Here is a 19,239-nt window from a genome sequence, read left to right as displayed (position 1 = left end):
CTGTGTAAGAATGTTACTCAAGGTGCTGAGTTTACTCGAAGTCTACTCAAAGTTTAAACACACAACCTTGTGGCTCAGAGGTGCACGTGCTAATGTTAGAGATACACTCATGGAATGCATTGCCCTTCTGTCAAATCCCACACCTTTATAATCATTTAATTTCTCCCTTTATTTCTCAATGCATACTCAGAGAATTGCCATTTTCACTCTAGGTCTGCGGAAATGTTAAAGAATAATAATGAGATATTAGAAGCAGCGTGGAGAGATGGATCATGCGGAGGTGGACCATGTTTGAAACTTCAGGCTGGCTTCCCAGGGAATGTGGCCCTAACTTCCCCTTTATCTAATTGCCTGATCTGCCGTCGGGTCAGACAAAACTGCATGTCAGAAGCTCCAATTTATTGAAAGGCTCGAACGGAACCCGGTTGGTCATCATGAAACCATCTCCAAAAAATGTGTCCCTTCCCACCCGAACTACCCCCTCTCCGGGTACTTTCCCTTGCATTTGCAAGAAATGCTACACTTGTTGCTTTACCTCCCCCCTTGACTAAATTCAAGGACCTAAGCAGTCTTTTCAGGTGCGGCAGAGGTTCACCTGCACCTCCTCCAACCTCATCTATTGCATCCGCTGCTCTGGATGTCAGCTGCTCCACATCAGTGAGACCAAGTGTAGGCTTGGCGATCGCTTCACCCAACACCTCCATCCAGTTTGCAATAACCAACCTGATCTCCCAGTGGCTCAGCACTTCAACTCCCCCTCCCATTCCGAATCCGAGCTTTCTGTCCTCAGCCTCCTCCATGGCCAGAGTGAGGACCATCGTAAATTGGAGGAGCAGCACCTCATATTTCGTTTGGGCAGTTTGCACCCCAGCAGTATGAACATTGACTTCTCTAATTTCAGGTAGTCCCTACATTCTCCTCCCCTTCTCAGCTCTCCCTCAGCCCACTGGCTCCACCTCTTCTTTCTTCTCCCCCCCCCCCCCCCCCCCCCCCCCCCCCCCCCCCCCCCCCCCCCCCCTCCACATCACTCTGAAGAAGGGTTTCGACCCGAAACGTTGCCTATTTCCTTCGCTCCATAGATACTGCCTCACCCACTGAGTTTCTCCAGCATTTTTGTCTACCTCCAAAAAGTGACGATTAACTTCACCATTAATTTCTTACCTGTGTGAATCCATTGAATGCAGCACTGGGCTTCTGGAAAAATGGAAAAGGAAATGAGAAGTCCATCCATGGCTATTTTCTAAATCACCTGGGAAATCACTTTTTTACACAACAGCTATTACATTGGCCATTAATTATGACATGCCCTGTGGAGGAATAACACAACAGCAGGCAGTTGAAGGAAAGACAGAAACAAGGATAATAATGGGGCTATAGCTGGTATTTACAGTCAAATTTAGTCATTCCTAGTATTTTTTCTACGCTAAACACTTGACACGGTACCTCTTCTCTTTCAGCATCTAGTTCCTGGTATAACAGTCCATATCTCCGGTTTGCACTCTCATCTTCCGACAGATCCAAGATGTTTGTTTCATTATCTTTTGGGCCGGATGAACTCTCGTAGCTGGCGATGCTTAAAGTCTTGACTGGGTCGGCCAATTGGGGGGTATGTGTATCTTTAGCTTGAACTCCATCACCAGAGCTTTCAGCGTCCCCACACAAGTTCTGTGCTGCCTCACTCTGATCAGAAGCACCCAGCACGCTTCCAGCCCCTGTACCATCAGATGTGTGATGAACACTCTCAATCTGATCACATTCTTTCCAAAAGTCTACTTTTCCATCTCCGCTCGGCTCACCAATCTCCCCTTGCTTTTCTTGAGATAGTGGCCAAAAAACAAATCCTTGGGTCTGGTCTTCTGCCAGGCTTGCAAAACCCCACTTGCTGCTGCTAACAATAGGCTCCCAGTTCTCTGGCCATATCTCCTGCCTTTCCCTCCTCCTGGGCTCTGACCTAGGGCTTTCAGGGGGAATTGTGTTGTCAGTCGTTTGGTGGCATGTGTCTGCTTGATTCACAATTGGGAGTTCAGTATGGACTTCACCTGCTTGATCAGCTCCTCTTTCTGTGCTGGTTGCATTATCTGATGCTGTGTCGCTTGTGCTAGTTAGTGCAGGCTGGCTCCCCATATCCTCAGACTCCACTGTGCTGCCTATTTCCTCAGGGCTCACAACAAAGATGTCACCTTGAAAGGCAAACATTTGGTCCCCTTCACTCCTGCAATCAATTCCCTCTATTTCCTGGCAACTGGGAGTAGCCTCGCCTGCACATGTCAAAGGAATGTCTTGATCCTCTATCATATCTGGACTGTTATCTATTATATGGTTAAGTGGAATGTTAGCTTCTGGACAATGATCAGCTGTCTGGTCATTTTGGTAGCTTTTGGTGCTCTGAAGCCTTTCACTGAATTTCAACTCTTCATCATTTCTCCCAGAGTCTTCACTAGTGTTTGTTTTGGCCTCATGAACCTCACATGCAACCTCCACTGCCTCATGTCCTGGCTGATCCAGTGAATCACTCTGTTCGGACCTGTATTCATTATCTCTCGGTTCCAACTGGCTCACACTTCCCCCTTGACCCATTTCTATATCTAGGGGTATAATAGGAGACAAGGATGTCTGCTGATTAATGCAGAATTCAGCGGCATGCTCTTGCTCTACGCACGGATCTGTCTGCCAAATCCTGCTCTCCGTTACTTTAATGTCTACCTGTTGGTCTAATGGGTTCTCCTGCCAATTCTCTGCAATGACTGAACCCTGCTCCTCTTCCTCCGCCTGATACACAGGGTCCTCAAGGCTCTTATCTGAGTGGTCAGCACAGCTTCCTGCAGTTTCTTGCTCCCGAACACATGGCTGAGCTTCATGATGCCAAGCATCCACAGTGCCTTCCTCGCTGCTTACAAGCAGGCCAGTCTCCGTTAAGCTGCGCAGTGGCACGCAGTGCTGGCTTGCAGCCACTCCAGTAACTGCTGCGTTAACGTCCCTTGGTGCACCAGTATCTGTGCTGTCATCTCCCGCCGGCATATAGTCAGAGAAGAGACTTTTTGACGAGTCGGGCTTTTGACAGAAAATGGGTGAAGACAGATATAAAAGATAGCAAAAGCAGATATGATTTTTTAAAAAGCAAAACAAAAACATGTTTTTTCAACCAGAGGAACAAATTAAAATAAATTATATGAAATAAAGCGCAGGATATGGATATGAGAATCATAAACCAACACGTTTACTTGGTAGGGTTCGAGGGTCAGCTGGTGTTAATGGGCATAGAACTGGGCATAAAACCAGCTCTGTGTACATATGGTCCACTATGGAGCATCAGACCACAAGTTGTCCCCTCTCCCAACAACCCTCACCCCTCCATCCGCATCCATCACTGAGAATAAATTGAGTGGGACATTACACACAGTGAAACATGTGCAAATTTACATTAAGAAAGACCAAGTAAATCTAGTAAAGACAAAAGCATAGAGTTAACATTGAACGACAAGTGTACTAATGTGCTTCATTTTCTCAGAAATTAGTGCGCTTATCTTCAGGCCAAACTACATATTCGGGACATGAGGAAATATACTCACAGGCTGAACCAGTTCTGTGTTGGCCTTGAGAAAAACAAAAAAGAGGCATTTACAGAGCAGTATGTCAATTCTACTGTCATTATATAGTATGAAGTTTCACACTTGTTTTAATCTGACATTTGTCATGAGTGCAGAAAGTGCATTCACAAAACCAGCAGCCTTTTAAATTAAAAAAATAATTTTGTATCTTAAATTTTTTTGGTCGATATATATTTAACATCCCAACCAAAATCAATGAGAATTCTGTCTAAATTGTGGGGTGTTGCTGTGCTATATGATAATTTTAAAACAATTTCACAGTCAATTCTTTCTTTTGAATAATTCACTAGCCTTCCTGCGACTAATTAGACTGTTCTGATGGATTTTTTTACACAGGATGCATTTTCTAATCATTTTCTAATCTAATCCACCTTTTCTCATCAGTTTGTGCTGTGTTTTCACGTCGAAATGCAGTCAAATTACGCTGCAGGCTCGTGTGCATTTATTTCTAATCTAATCCACCTGAGAAATTACTCTGACAAGAATGCTCCAGATGAAGATTTTCTTAACAGTTAATAAATCTACAGAGTTTGTTGTCAGATGGAAAATATATGGTTCCTACCTCCCACAGATCCCAAGGAAGAGTCTGAAAGTGGATTAAAAGAAAAACACATCCTTGTTAAAACAGTGTGCAGGGTGTGCAGAAATCATACATATAACTTTTACCCACTTCTAGCATGACATCAGGACGAAGCAAAAATGCAATCTTCATTTATTTAGCACTTTAATGCAGAATAATGTCATAAGATCTTTCCAACTAACATAATTAAACAACAAATGATGAGGCATAGTGTGTGTACCCTCTCTGGAGCAGTGTCTAATAACTCGGCCTGACTGCGGCTCTAGGGAGGATCTTAAAATTGGAGAGGGGGAATAGGGTCTCAGGGAGGACAGTACAAGGCATAAGTTACAGATAATGAAAGCTACGCATTTACCTAGAAATTCACCTATTCACCTTGGGTGGCACGGTGGTGCAGTGGTAGAGTTGCTGCGTTACAACGCCAGGGACCCGGGTTCAATCCTGACCACGGGTGCTGTCTGTACGGAGTTTGTACGTTCTCCCCGTGACCTGCGTGGGTTTTCTCTGAGATCTTTGGTTTCCTCCCACACTCCAAAGACGCACAGGTTTGTAGGCTAATTGGCTTGGTGTAAATGTAAATTGTCCCTAGTGTGTGGAGGATATCGGGCTGGATCGCTGGCCGGTGCTGACTCGGTGGGCCTTAGGTCTGTTTCCGTGCTGTATCTCTAAACTAAACTAACTTAGAATTCAGGAATAATATCTATTTTTTGTGCAGTTAAACATCATTGTGTTTAATGCTAGTATAAAATTGGACCCTCCTCAAAATAAAAAATAGCAAAACTGACCAAAATGCATAGAGAAGGAATGCTGTCGCGGTTTTACACATTCATCAGTGGCGGAAATCGCTATCAAAACATGGGGGGGACGCGATTTCTTGGTGGCTGTATGCACACACACACACACACACACACACACACACACACACACACACACACACACACACACACACACACACACACACACACACACACACACACACACACACACACACACACACACACACACACACACACACACACACACACACACACACACACACACACACACACACACACACACACACACACACACACACACACACACACACACACACACACACACACACACACACACACACACACACACACACACACACGCTATGCTTCAGCCGTGGGCCATGTGGACAGTAACATTGGGAGCTGACCTGGTTGGTGCCCGATTTCGAACTCCAGCAACAGCAGCTTTGTCCGCCCCGAATCGTGGGGCTTGAATCGGCCCGTTCGCGGGGCCTTTCATCACCCGGCACGGCTTAAAATCGGCCGCGGGATCTTCCATCGCCTGGCGGGGGCTTCAACATCGGGAGCCTCGATCGTCTCGATGCAGCAATTTGACCGCGGGGCGATGGAAGATACCGTGGCTGATTTTAAGCCGCGCCGGGTCGGGCGATGAAAGGCCCCGCGAACGGGCTGATTCAAGCTCTGCTCTATGATCTTTGCTCCACCAGGACGTCTCCCTCTTCCAATCACCGTGCTCTATCCTCAGTCCCACCACCCTCCTCCAATCATCGGGCTGAATCATCATGTCCAGTCCCCCGCACTGCCTGCTGACCGACGTCTCTCTCGTCCAATCGGCGCCCTTGACCATCAGTTCCACCCCCACTGTCTTGCGGAAAGCGGAGATTTTTAATAGATTTTTTTTCACCAAATTTCAAAACCCGGATTACAAAACATGGGGGGGGGATTGTCCCCCTCCTCTCAAAACATGGAGGGGACGTGTCCCCTGTCCCCACCCGGGATTTCTGCCCCGTCAATAAGCACTGGAGTGGGATGTACGCTGTCTGACAGGATCTCATTTGCTTCAACACATCTCCGACACTCTGATGCACAGCAATGAGAGAAATGGTGACAGCCTTTAAAAACACACCTTCTTGGCAGCCATTTAGCACTAACACACACACTTTGCCTGCCATGGGGGTGACATGGAAGAGTTGCACCATTCCTACATTCACTCAGATGGTCATTTAGTTGCTGGTCAGTGGGAAACACACTAGGAGAGACGTCCTGTGCACGAGGCAACCTGCTGACCCCCTGCGGCCACAATATTAGAGGAGCTGAGGAGGAGGTGGCTCCTTGAGGAATGACAACCCTCACACAAACAAGCAATGAAGAAAGAAGCGTATAGGAAGGAACTGCAGATGCTGGGTTAAACCAAAGATAGACAAAGAAAGCAGGGGTAACTCAGCGGGACAGGCAGCACCTCTGGAGAGAAGGAATGGGTGACGTTTCGGGTCGAGACCCTTCTTCAGACTAGTTCGGGGAAAGGGAAAACGAGAGATATAGACAAATTTTCACCCAACAAACAGTTAACAATGGCCTGTTTCCTTTATCATTGTTATTTTTTTAATCATCATTACTTCTCTTTTTATCTCACAGCGAGTGTTTTTCTGGGGTATCATTAGCTGTAGGTCACCATGATTCAGCCTGAGATTTGGCAACACACTGTCTTATAATTTTTTCACAGTGGAAAGTAATGACTACAGTTGTTAGCTCACTGTTATATGTTCTGGCATTGGCTGTATGTTCAGCAGCTGCCTGTGACAGCAGAGTCCCCTTGGATCAAAATCATAACTGACTGGGGGTGTTTGAAGAACACTTGTGCTGCCCCATGCAAGCCTTTGTTTCTTAGAGAGAGGGAGCGTTGTGGCTGCAACAAGTTGTAGAAACCCCCTACAAGTTACATTTGACCTGGGATGAAGAGAACAATGGCCGAATATTGGAGAGAGCAAACACTGGAGCAAACAGCATTGCAATGGAGATCGAATGGGGAGAGATCCAGGGGGAAAGGAGGACATTAGCTCTGTAGCAGAGTGGTACAGGAGGCCTTCCAGACACAAGGGGCAGATAATTTGGTGCCCAGTGTCAGGAAGCCAATGGTTCTGGTGCAATGTTAGAGGTTACTTGATGACTTAATTCAAGTGGTCTAGCTCTGTGAATCATATTAAAATTCAACTTCCCATCACAAACTATTATTCAACACATCCCATCCCACCATCAACTATGAGAAACAAGGCTTATATAGAACCATCAATCCACAATGTCTGTGCTGAACATGATGGCAAGACCAATTCTTATCTGCCTCCATATAATCCATATCCTTCCATTCCCTGCATACCCATGTGTATATCTAAAAGCCTTTTAAATGTCACTATTGTATCTACCTCCAGTACCAATTTTGGCAGTTCATTCCAGTTACCCACCTCCTCATGGGCCTGTCCCACTTAGGCGATTTTTTAGGCGACTGCTGGCGACAACGACAATGGAATTCACCGGTCAGCACTGGCAACAACCTACGGCATCCTGGTGACAACTTATGTTAACCTGGCTACATCCTACGATGCCACTGTTGCCGAAAAATGTTCCACATGTTGAAAATCCAGCGGTGACCAGAAAGACGCTTCGACTCTTTGGGCAACTGAGGAGACTACTCACGACTATACATGCGACACCCCAGCGACGATGTGGCGACTGCCTAGTCGCCTGTAGTCCCCTAAAAAATCGCCTAAGTTGGACAGGCCCATCAATGTAAAAACCTTGCCCTGCACATCTCCTTTAAACTTAGACATCTCAACTTAAAGCTATGCCACATAGAATTTGATATTTACATCCTGACTGTCTACCCTATGCTAGGCCTCTCATAATTTTAAATGCTTCTATCAGGTCTCTCCTCAACCTCCAGTGCTCCAATGAAAACAATCCAAGTCTGTCTAATCTCTCCTTGTTGCAGTCCCCTTTATTCCAGGTATCATTCTGCTAAACCTCCACATCTTTCCTGCATTCGAGCGAACAAAACTGCGGGTAATGCTCCAAATACAACCGAACCAAAGTCCCATTTAGCTGCATCATGACTTTGTGACTTATACTCAATGCCTCAACCAATGAACGCAAGCGTACCATGTGCCTTCTTTACCATTCTACCCACATGGTGCCACTTTCAAGGTCCATGAACTTGGACCAAAGGATCCCTCTGAACATCATTGCTGACAAGGGTCATGCCATATATTGCATATTTCCATCTTAAATGGTTAGATCACAGGAGATCAATAGACAATAGACAATTGGTGCAGGAGTAGACCATTCGGCCCTTCGAGCCAGCACCGCCATTCACTGCGATCATGGCTGATCATCCACAACATGAAGCCAATTCTGTAGCCTGGCAGCTAGCTCTCCCTGGATGCCATGCAATTCTTGAAACTTGTTCCATTCCACCATCAGAACTTTAAATCAATTATGAAACATAATCACACTGATTGAGAAAACAAAATCTCTTATCATCTGCAGGTGATCATGGAAATCAATGCTATTTATACAAGGATGCAGATCGTGATCTTGGGGATGAAGGATTTTAAGGCTAATGCTTTTTTACAGCGGACATCCTGCAGGGTCACTGGATGCAATACTGTACAGGGGCAGAGACCAGTGTCCTGAGCTGAGGGGCAGTAACGTATCTGACCCCAACATTGCTCCAGGAAGGGCAACATTGGTTGCCAATTCCTAGATGGCATGAGAACATAATGGTCAGCTGGGTAGTGTGACCCAACAAAACCATGAGTGAATGACTTGCCTGTAGCAACAACACATTAGCTTTCATGGCCATTGCTCTTTTAAACCTGGATTTTAAGATTGCCATATTTTAAACCTGGTTACCTTTTGAGATCTGAATGCTTAACTATCCCTTTTCCACCATAGATGCTACCTGACCTTTTGATTTCTTCCAGCATTTTGATTCCAGCTCCAGATTCCTGCAACTGGCATCTGTTGCGTCATTGCGTTTTCAGGTTAAACCCTATTTTCAAACGCCCAGGAATCCCAACAGCATTGGGAAGGTGAGGACAGATTTGGGGAGTTTGGGGTCTCGGGCCTTTAAGATGCTACTCATGGCTAAGAGGAACACGAGTGCTTCCCAGAAGATTCTGACCTTCAATATATCTTGCTTTCCCCTGCCATTGGATCTCATCTCCACCTCACATCTACAGATACTTTCCTATCTGAGAATTAAGGTTGCCAATTTTCTCACTCCCAAATAAGGGACAAAAGGTCAAAATACGGGACAAATTCCCGACGGCAATTTGTTGACCGACTCGGCCGTGTCTGGGTGAATGATCGGTTGGCCCGTGTGCTGGACTGCGCACAAAGCCCAGCCGGCGGGCCAGCTGAGGCGTTTTCGCCGGCGTGACGTCGTGCGTAAAGTCTGGCACCCCATCCAGCTCATGAACCGATGATTGGCCCTGAGAAGGAGAGGTGGTGATGTCGGTGGTAAACGAAGGTCCGAAGGTCAGACAGCTGGCCGGGCTGCCGACCGACGGGGCCATGGGCGAGGCGCTGCTGCTGCACTCCATGGGCTGCACTACGTTGGGACGGGTGAGGTGGGGCCGGACGCAGTGCTCCGACCCGACAGTCCCCTCGACCCGAGTAGTAGCAGTCAAATACGGGACAAGAACGTATGCCACAAACCAATTTAGCCCAATATACAGGATGTCCCGGGTAATACGGGACAGTTGGCAACCCTACTGAGAATAGACTCATTCATATACATTTCCGACCAAAGCAGATGCAGACTCCTTACCTGATATTGCAACCTCCCTGCCGGAGTATTTATGCAAGCTTGACACTGTGCCCAGACTGTATATCAGCCTGATCCCTACCACCATCGCCCAACCACCCAGGAAGAGAATCAACGGTAACAAAATGCACATTATGAACTGACAATTCACAACCCAGAATTCCGAGTTTCCCGTCACAAATCCTATTTGAACACCAATTCTGTGCGTATATCTTACAAATAAAAAAGACATTCCTCAACACAGACCTGAGCATGCGGCGACTGACTTTGAGTTACGGTACTGGTCTGGTCTGGTTTGAAAGGATCAAAGTCCAGGTCAAGCAGCGACTCCCCTGGGTGAGCGGCAGGTTGCTCCGGCTGCAGCAAGAATGAAAGAGAAATCAAAATAATAAACAATAATAATCAAATAATAGCGACTTTATATCCAAGGTCCAGACAAGGTGTTACGGAAAGGTTGCTCCGGCTACAGCAAGAATATCACATAAAAAGCATCAAAAATTATATATTAAAAAAAACCACAATACATGATTTCAAAACCAGAATAAAAAAGAAAGATCAGTGTCCTACAACGAGACAGCGATACCAGTGTCTTAATGAAACATACTTCAGTTTTGACTCCAAAGGAACATCACAAAACGAAGGCTGCTGGTTCTAATGCGGATCAAATGCATTTGCTGACAAGGTGGTATTTACTACAATGGCCTCAGCACTGACACATCAATTGTCCCACCATCAGTGGTCCCAGCTTCAAATGTCCCAGCACTGAAGGTCTCAGCTCAAACTGTTACAGTCTGATGGATCCAGCTCCAGCTGTCCCAATATGAAGGACCCAGTTCTGACTGTCCCCTCAGTAGATGTTTCTGCGACAATTGTCGACTCAGCACTGATGCACGGAGTTCCGGCCGTCACATCCCTGATGGACCTGTTCTAATTATCCCATCACCTGGTGTTTGCATATCAATTGACCCGCCACTGAGGACCTGCTTCCCCATGTCCCAACACTGAAGGGCCCAGTTTTGACTGTGCAATCACTAGATGTTTCAGTGGCAGTTTATCATGGTTTATCAGCCATGCGTCCATCTTCCTGTTCACATAGTTATAGCTGCTGTTCGTCCAATAATTTCACTCAACAGAACTTTCTGTGAGCTTTTAGCTTCTCGGAGAAAGGAGAATTGCACAAGGGATTTTTCTGTACTGTCGGCATAAAACAACCTGCTTCTATATAATATTTTGGGATCAAGTTTAATTATTTTCTGGCATTTTCCTACCATCTAGTAGGAATGAGGCCAGAGGCTATGAATTAAGCCAAGCTGCAGTGGTTCCTACTGAGCTGGGTGGGTTGTCTCAGGCAAAGTCACCATCTTTATTCTAACCACAAACATCCTTTGCCAGCCTTTGGATACGTGCCATTTCCTAGCCGCCGGTTAAACCCTCAGCACCTTGGATTCCAAGTTGCCTCTTTGCTGCGAGCTTCTCGGGGCAGTGGATGGGCCAGAAGGTGCAAAGAGTTGGGATTTTAATCTAATATGCTTATTATGTTGTGTGCATAAGATTTAGTATGCTATTGTCTAAAGCAGTCTATATAGCCCAATTACTATTGATAAGTGTTTAAGAAGGAACTGCAGATGCTGGAAAATCGGAGGTACACAAAAAAGCTGGAGAAACTCAGCGGGTGCAGCAGCATCTATGGAGCGAAGGAAATAGGCAACGTTTCGGGCCGAAACCCTTCTTCAGACTATTGATAAGTGTTGTATATGAAAACAACATTTTTACCAAGGACATTTGTAGCCTCAAAACTACCCTGGACCGGCAAGCAAAACCATCAACCTGCCGTATCACTGTACACTTAGACTTGAGGGAAGATAGACAAAAAAAGCTGGAGTAACTCGGCGGATCAGGCAGCATCTCTGGAGAAAACGAATAGGTGACGTTTTGGGTCAAGACCCTTCTTCAGACTGAGAGTCAAGGGCTTGATTAGGCAGGGGTTTCTCAGTGGTGTGATCAATGGTGGGGTTTTCTCTGGCTGCCCCAGTTTTCCTCTCTACCTCAAAAATGTGTGGGCCTCGTGGTTAATTGGCCATAGTGAGTCTACCCTAGTGTGTAGGTAAGTGTTAGAATCTGGGGACATTTAAGAGAATTTGGGGGGAAAAATGGATAAATGCCAGATGAGTGTAAAATGAGCAGATAATTACCATGGTGGACTTGATGGGCCAAACTGTTTTTGTGCAGTTTACAACTAACAATCTGGAAGTATAATAGCTAATTGAAGAGTGTCTGGAAAGTTAAATGGCTTCTGCACAAGCAAAAGAGACACCAGTGGGCAGAACTGCTATCAAATGACAGAGAGATTGCACTAATTAATTATACAGAAGTCCATCTCATTGGGTTACACAAGACACCTTCAATTGAATGCAGCAAAAGATTTCTGTTTTATCTCAATTGTACAATTTCTATGTCAAAGCTCTGGCTAATTGTAATAAAAACTGAAATTATTGCTTCTCCAATAAACTTAAAGACTCCAATAAACTTATGCTTGTCTCATTAGTGTACAGGCAGTAGTTGTCGGGTGATTTAATACCTCACCACATTATTCAGTGCAAAGCCAATGTTGTTTTCCTGAAGGCTGCTTTCAAATCTATTTACTCTGACAGGATTAATTGAAGGTTTGTGGCTCGGACAATCCTTGCTCAATTGGTTTCAACAGTGCCACACCATTGAGAAACCTGTCAAATCCCAGCTGAATATGACACAATTAGATGGATCCCTCAGACATGTCTCCTCTGTGTCCTGTAGCTTTGCTCTTGCTCCACTTCCCCCAAGACGGGACAAAGTTCCCTCTGCTTAGTTTTATAGTTTTAGTTTAGAGATACAGCGCGGAAACAGGCCCTTCGGCCCACCGCGTCCGCACTGACCAGCGATCTCCGCACACTAACACAATCCTACACACACTTGGGACAATTTACAATCTTTACCGAAACCAATTAACCTACAAACCCGCACGTCTTTGGAGTGTGGGAGGAACCCGGAGCAATCCCACACAGGTCACGGGGAGAACGTACAAACTCCGTACAGACAGCACCCGTGAGACAGCAACTCTACCGTTGCACCACCGTACCTTACTTTTCACCCCACCAGCCTCCGTATCCAACACATTATCCTCCGACCTTTCCGCCACCTTCAACGTGATTCCACCAGCATTCACATCTTCCCATGCCCACCTCTTTGCACTTTCCAAAGAGACTGCTGATTCTGCGACTCCTTGGTTCACTCACCCATTCTCACACAAACTACCATCCCCGCAGGTATTTTCCTCTGCAACCGCAGGAGATGCAACACCTGTCCCTATACCTCCTCCCTCACATCCATTCAGTGACCCCCTGCTTCCAGGTGAGACAGAGTTTCATAGCACCTCCTCCAAACTGATCGATTGCATTTTGGGCACCAGATGTGGCCTCCTATACATCGGCGAGACCAAGCACAGACAAAGAGACTGTTTCTCTGACCACTTGCACTCAGTCCACCAGCTTTGCTGTATCTCCAATTTTGAATGTCTGCTAACCACTTCCAACGCATTTAAACATTGTACCCTTTCCCCTATATCTGCACACCATCTTGGTATCTGGATGACTTGATTGTAATCATGTATAGTCATTTGCTATCTGGCGAGCACACAACAAAAAGCTGTTCACTGTATCTTGGTACATGTGACAATAATAAAAAAAACTAAACTAAACCAAACCTTTGTCCCCACCTTTCTTTGTTCCCTCTCTACCCTGTGCCCAACCTAGATGCACACCCATTTCTGCCTTTTGTAGTGGGGACTCGCAGGGGTCCAGCCAAAAACTAGTCGGACACGAGTTGTGTGCACTTGCCCTGTTTAATCTCTCTAATACAGCTCCCTACTCCTCTAAGGTCACGGGCATTGCCCGGCCTTAAATACCAACTTGGGTACCAACCCCGTGACTAGCGCCTCCCACACCGAGATGCCGCCCTCCAGAGCCGAGGGTTCGTTGTGCTCAAGGCTAGCCATCAGGTGCCACCACATGACCCTCCCCCCCAGAATCAGGTGCACCAAACCGGATGGGACGCTGAATGAGGCAGCCAGAACGCGTAGATACCACCCCATGCTCGGTTCGGAAGAATCTCCGGGAGCCTGGGACGGCGGACGCCCGCGACAGGGAGGTTGAGCCACATGGACTGGCTCGCTCAGGTCCAAGTGGGCCCGTTTCGAACGAGCCACATACACAGTTTCACGCCGGCCTCCCATGTCCAAATCGAATGTAGTAGGCCCGTGCCGCAGCACGCGAAAGGGATCTTCATACGGGCGCTGCATGGGTGACTTGTGGGAGTCACGGCGAAGGAAGACGTACGGGCAGCCCATCAGTGGCAGTGGAACATGGGAAGGGGCCACTCCATGACGTGACGTTGGGATGGGAGACAGAGCGCCGACCCTCTCCCGCAAGCGGATCAGCACCATTGACGGGGGTTCTTGGGACCCATCAGAAGACCCATTCGGCCGTCTGAATCCCCAACAGGACCAACTCTATAGCAACTCGTCCATCCACCCAGGGCTTGTGAGACGAGCCTTCAGGGCGGCCTTCAGACAACGGTGGAACCGTTCCACCAACCCATTTCACTGGGGATGGTATGGTGTCGAATGGTGGAACTGCGTCCCCAACAGGCGGGCCATGGCGGACCAGTCCTCTTACTCCCGTCCTCTTGTATCTAAATTCCTTCATCTGGCTTCACATTTCGCACCTAACCTCATACATTTTGTCTTTTCATCTCTGACCTTTGTCCAACCATTTACTGCTCTAAAAACTCCCCCTCACTTGTATCCACCTATCACTTGACAGGTTTGCCCTGGAACCACCTCTCTTCCAGTTTTCTCCCCTTACAACAACCAGTCTGAAGAAGGGTCCTGACCGGAAATATCACCTTTCTATGTTCTCTAAAGATGCAGCCTGACTCGGTGAAGTGCACTCCAGCACTTTATGTCTTTTTTTGTAAACCAATATCTGCAGTTCCTTGTGTCTACGTTTTTTGTGTTGCTTGTTGATCCTGCGAGCTGCAGCTGAAAATATCCTTGGTAAAATTTTGTTTACATATTCAAAATTTATCTTGAAATAGTTATTGGGCTACATAGAATACTTACGTCAACAGCATTTCATCAACGTTACTCTCATGTCCACCCTGCCCTCAAACTAACCTGGACCATCTCTGACATCTTTCTGCGTTTTCTGGAACTCTCCATCTCCATCACAGGGGAAAGACAATCGACTGGAATCAACTACAAACCCACTGACTCGCACAGTTAGCCTGACCACACTACCTCTCACTCAGCCTTTTGGAAGGACACCACCCATTACTCTCACTTCTCCGTCTCTGCCGGTTCTGCTCCCATGATGAGGCTTTCCACTCTAGGACATCTGAGATGTACTTTATCTTCAGTAAACGTGGAATTCCCCCTGTAGTTGTGGAAGAGCCCGCACCCCGAACCTGCTCTGTAGGGCCTCACAGTCCTGCTCTCACTCCCTCTCCCCCCCATTAAAAGCAAAGATAGTTCCCCTGGCCCTCACCTTTCACCCCCACCTCGCCATCCACTACATCCAACACATTATTCTCTGACATTCTTTCAACTGTCTTCCATCATGAGTCACATCATCCAATTCCCACTACTTTCCACCTTCCAGAGAGACCACTCCCTCCACAATTCCTTCCCACCCAAACTGCCACACTCCCAGGTCCTCTCCTCTACACACAAAGGGGATGCAACACCTGTTCCTATATCGCCTCCCGCACATCCATTCAGGGACAGCCAACAGGTGAGACAGAGGTTCACGTGCACCTCTTCTAACCTCATCTACAGCACTTGGTGTTCCAGATGAGCCCTCCTTTACATCAGTGAGACCCAGCGTAGGTTAGACAACTATTTAGCCGGTCACGTGCTCGCTCAAGTCCTACTGGATCTCCCAGGACTAACCCTTTTAACGACTCTTCTCATGCCCATACTGACCTTTTTGTCCTAGGCCTCTTCCACCGCCAGAATGAGGCCACACACAAGATGGAGGAACAGCACCTCATATTCCGCTTGGGGAGCTTACAACCCACTGGTATGAAGATTTAATTTCTCCCAGTTTTATGTAATACCCCCCCCCCCCCCCCCCCTATCCTGAACCCCCCCCCCAACGCACCATTCCTCCTGCTATCACCCTGCCCTGCTTTGCTCCCCCCCCCCCCCCCCCCCTCTTCCACCCAGATCCCTCCCTCCGGCTTTACATTTCATCCTTATCTGATACATTTTTGCCTTGCTGTCATAAATCTGTTTAGATATTATCAGCTCATTTTTTGACTGTAATTATTTTCATTATTAATGGAGGTATTTTAGGAGGTGATGTACACATACCTGATAGAAGTAACAGTTAGACAAGTACATGGATAGGACAGGTTTGGAGGAATATGGGCCAAATGCAGGCAGGTGAAACAGGGGCAGCTGGGACATGTGTGGGTAAGTTGGGCTGAAGGGCCTGTTTCTACGCTGTACCACTCTATCACTCTATCTGCCACCTCTGCTGCTGGCTCGCATTACCAGCTCAATCTGAGATTTATCCACCAGAATAAGTTTTCATTTTCATTTAGATTAAATTAGAGGAGTTGATAGAATGCATGCAGGCCTATTTTCTGCAAAAATGTATCATGGAGACAGGTAGGGAAAAGGTTATTTTTAAAATATACTATTAATTAGTAGGGTCATGATTAGAAAATACTAGAGGAAGTGAGCATGGCATGATAGAAGTCTGTGCGGTTCGGGAGAGGCATAGACAGCCAGAAACAAAACAAATAAAACAAAATAGAAACCAGTTATGTCGTAATAAGCATGCTTTAACTAAGTTGATGGAAAACTAAATTAATAGGTTTGCCAGTGAATAAACATGAAAGAAATAAAAGTAAAATTCTAACTATATAACCATATAACCATATAACAATTACAGCACGGAAACAGGCCATCTCGGCCCTACAAGTCCGTGCCGAACAAAAAAAAATTTTCCCCTTAGTCCCACCTGCCTGCACTCATACCATAACCCTCCATTCCCTTCTCATCCATATGCCTATCCAATTTATTTTTAAATGATACCAATGAACCTGCCTCCACCACTTCCACTGGAAGCTCATTCCACACCGCTACCACTCTCTGAGTAAAGAAGTTCCCCCTCATATTACCCCTAAACTTCTGTCCTTTAATTCTGAAGTCATGTCCTCTTGTTTGAATCTTCCCTATTCTCAAAGGGAAAAGCTTGTCCACATCAACTCTGTCTATCCCTCTCATCATTTTAAAGACCTCTATCAGGTCCCCCCTTAACCTTCTGCGCTCCAGAGAATAAAGACCTAACTTATTCAACCTATCTCTGTAACTTGGTTGTTGAAACCCAGGCAACATTCTAGTAAAATCTAGAAATAAAAATTACAGAGATAACTGATTTTTTTCCACTGCAAACTAAGCATGCCAATGAGAGTATATTTTTTCTTATTAATTGTTCTGGAATGCCCTCCCCTGGGAAACAGACTGTGAGCATTCACTTTATTCATGCTCTTCATGATTCTCTATAGTTCAGTTAGACTCGGTGGCAGGATGGCGCAGTGGTAGACTACGGGTGCTGTCTATGCAGAGTTTGTACATTCTCCCCGTTACCGCGTGGGTTTTCTCCGGGTGCTCCAGTTTTCCCCCCACACTCCAAAGATGCACAGGTTTGTAGGTTAATTGGCTTGGTACAAGCAGATGGTGAAAATGACAGATCAAAGCAGAATGTCTTCCTGGTCACATCTTCCCACACCATCTGCCTTGATCTGTTGTCATTTTCACCCCTCACCCCTCCATATCTCTAGACTCTCTCCCCCTGACTCTCAGTCTGAAGAAGGGTCTCGACCCGAAATGTCGCCCATTCCTTTGCTCCAGAGATGCTGGATTGGGGAGAAATGGAATTGAGATACAGGACCTGTCTACTTGCTTGTAGTTCATTTGGAGCAGTGAGAGCATGGCCCGTTGCTTGTAGTTCATTTATTTCCACCAGATTAGAGAATACACAGCCCTTGTTCACCAGCAGTTCTTTATCACAAATTTCAATGATAGATTGCAGTCCTAAATTCCTTTGCTTTGAACAGTGCGAGTTGAAATGTGATGATCCTTATTATTAGTTAATGAGGCTGTCCAGGGTGGTGATTAGAAATGCAATAAAAACAAGGAATGGACTAATAATGAGAACAATATATCTTATATTTATTGAAAAAAAATCTCTCGTCCTCTTTCCAGTGAGACACCACTAAAGCAATGACTCTCGATTATAGTTTGCTGTGCATTAGATTGTCTGTGAGAAGCAATGAGGATTATTTGGCAATCCATCACAGGGATGTAATTGAAAGCAATGAATTTAACTTGCTGGAAAGACTAGTAGTGATGATCAATAATTTAAGCAGCAAGAGATAGGAGAATATGAATGGTTAAAGCTGTGGAATAGTAACATAATGTTAAGATGGTCAATAAAGCAATGCAGGAAATGTCACAGCCTCGGGGCATTTAGAGGAGTCACAATACATCATTAAATTTATAAACCAGGCTTGGACATACAATAACTAACTTGTTTCAAGGAGAATTGTGAGGCAACATTTTCTGACCAAACACAGAGTTGAAGATAGACTCAAAATGCTGGAGTAACTCAGCCGGTCAGACAGCATCTCTGGAGAAAAGGAATAGGTGACGTTTCGGGTCGAGACCATTCTTCAGACTGAGAGTCAGAGGAAAGGGAAACAAGAGATATAGACGGTGATGTAGAGAGATATAGAACAAATGATTGAAAGATTTGCAAAAAAGTAACAATGATAAAGGAAACAGGCCATTGTTAGCTGTGGGCTAGGTGAAAATGAGTTACAGACAATGAGACTCAACAAGACGACTTTGAAGCTGGTACGACTTGGGTGGGGGAGAGACGGAGAATGAGGAGATGATGCCAGGGTTACTTAAAGTTAGAGAAATTAATATTAATACATACAGTTGATATGAGAAGGGACAATGGAATACTTTGTGAAATGTTGCTTTAAGTAATGTCTTAGAGAAGGGAACAGTAGGGAAGTTCAGAACTTTGCACATAGGAACAGCACAGGAAGAGGGCCTTTGCTCATTATGTCTATACTTGATGCCATACTAATCTTATTTGGCTGCAAGTGGTTTATTTCTCTCCATCCCCTGCCTCTTCATGCCTCTAAAAATGTCTCTTAAATGTTGGTATCACATCTGCTTCCACCACCTCTCCCAGCAGCATGTTTCCGGCATCCACCTCTGTACAAAATAACTTGCCTCTCAAATCTCCTTTGAACTTTCCTCCTCTCACCTTAAACCTATCCCCTCTAATATTTGACATTTCCACCATGGGGAAAAGATTCTGATAATCTATTCTATCT

General features: G+C 45.9%; 2 protein-coding genes across 6 annotated transcripts in view; both read right to left on the bottom strand.

Moving 5' to 3' along the window:
* The window catches only part of LOC129696197 (amphiphysin-like), a 221,110-nt gene that overhangs the window by 70,469 nt on the left and 131,402 nt on the right, over positions 1-19,239 (bottom strand). For all 5 annotated transcript variants that reach the window (XM_055633840.1, XM_055633841.1, XM_055633837.1 and 2 more), the window contains 4 exons: positions 10,033-10,143; positions 4,171-4,194; positions 3,570-3,593; positions 1,162-1,194 (listed from right to left, as the gene is read on the bottom strand). In XM_055633840.1, coding sequence (XP_055489815.1) covers positions 1,162-1,194; positions 3,570-3,593; positions 4,171-4,194; positions 10,033-10,143 — 192 coding nt within the window. The remainder of the gene's footprint in view (positions 1-1,161; positions 1,195-3,569; positions 3,594-4,170; positions 4,195-10,032; positions 10,144-19,239) is intronic.
* Positions 1,238-3,563, bottom strand: LOC129696199 (uncharacterized). Its single transcript, XM_055633842.1, has one exon. The coding sequence runs from the start codon at positions 3,130-3,132 to the stop codon at positions 1,372-1,374; it is 1,761 nt and encodes a 586-aa protein (XP_055489817.1). The 5' UTR covers positions 3,133-3,563; the 3' UTR covers positions 1,238-1,371.

This window comes from Leucoraja erinacea, chromosome 4, assembly GCF_028641065.1.
Source record: "Leucoraja erinacea ecotype New England chromosome 4, Leri_hhj_1, whole genome shotgun sequence".
In the NCBI taxonomy this organism is placed as follows: domain Eukaryota; kingdom Metazoa; phylum Chordata; class Chondrichthyes; order Rajiformes; family Rajidae; genus Leucoraja; species Leucoraja erinaceus.
Note: the sequence above shows the minus strand (reverse complement) of the source record. Positions and strands in the feature narration are given on the sequence as shown.

Coding starts and splice junctions, on each gene's coding strand:
- LOC129696199 (XM_055633842.1), bottom strand. CDS start 3,132: ATGTTTTTGTTTTGCTTTTTAAAAAATCATATCTGCTTTTGCTATCTT.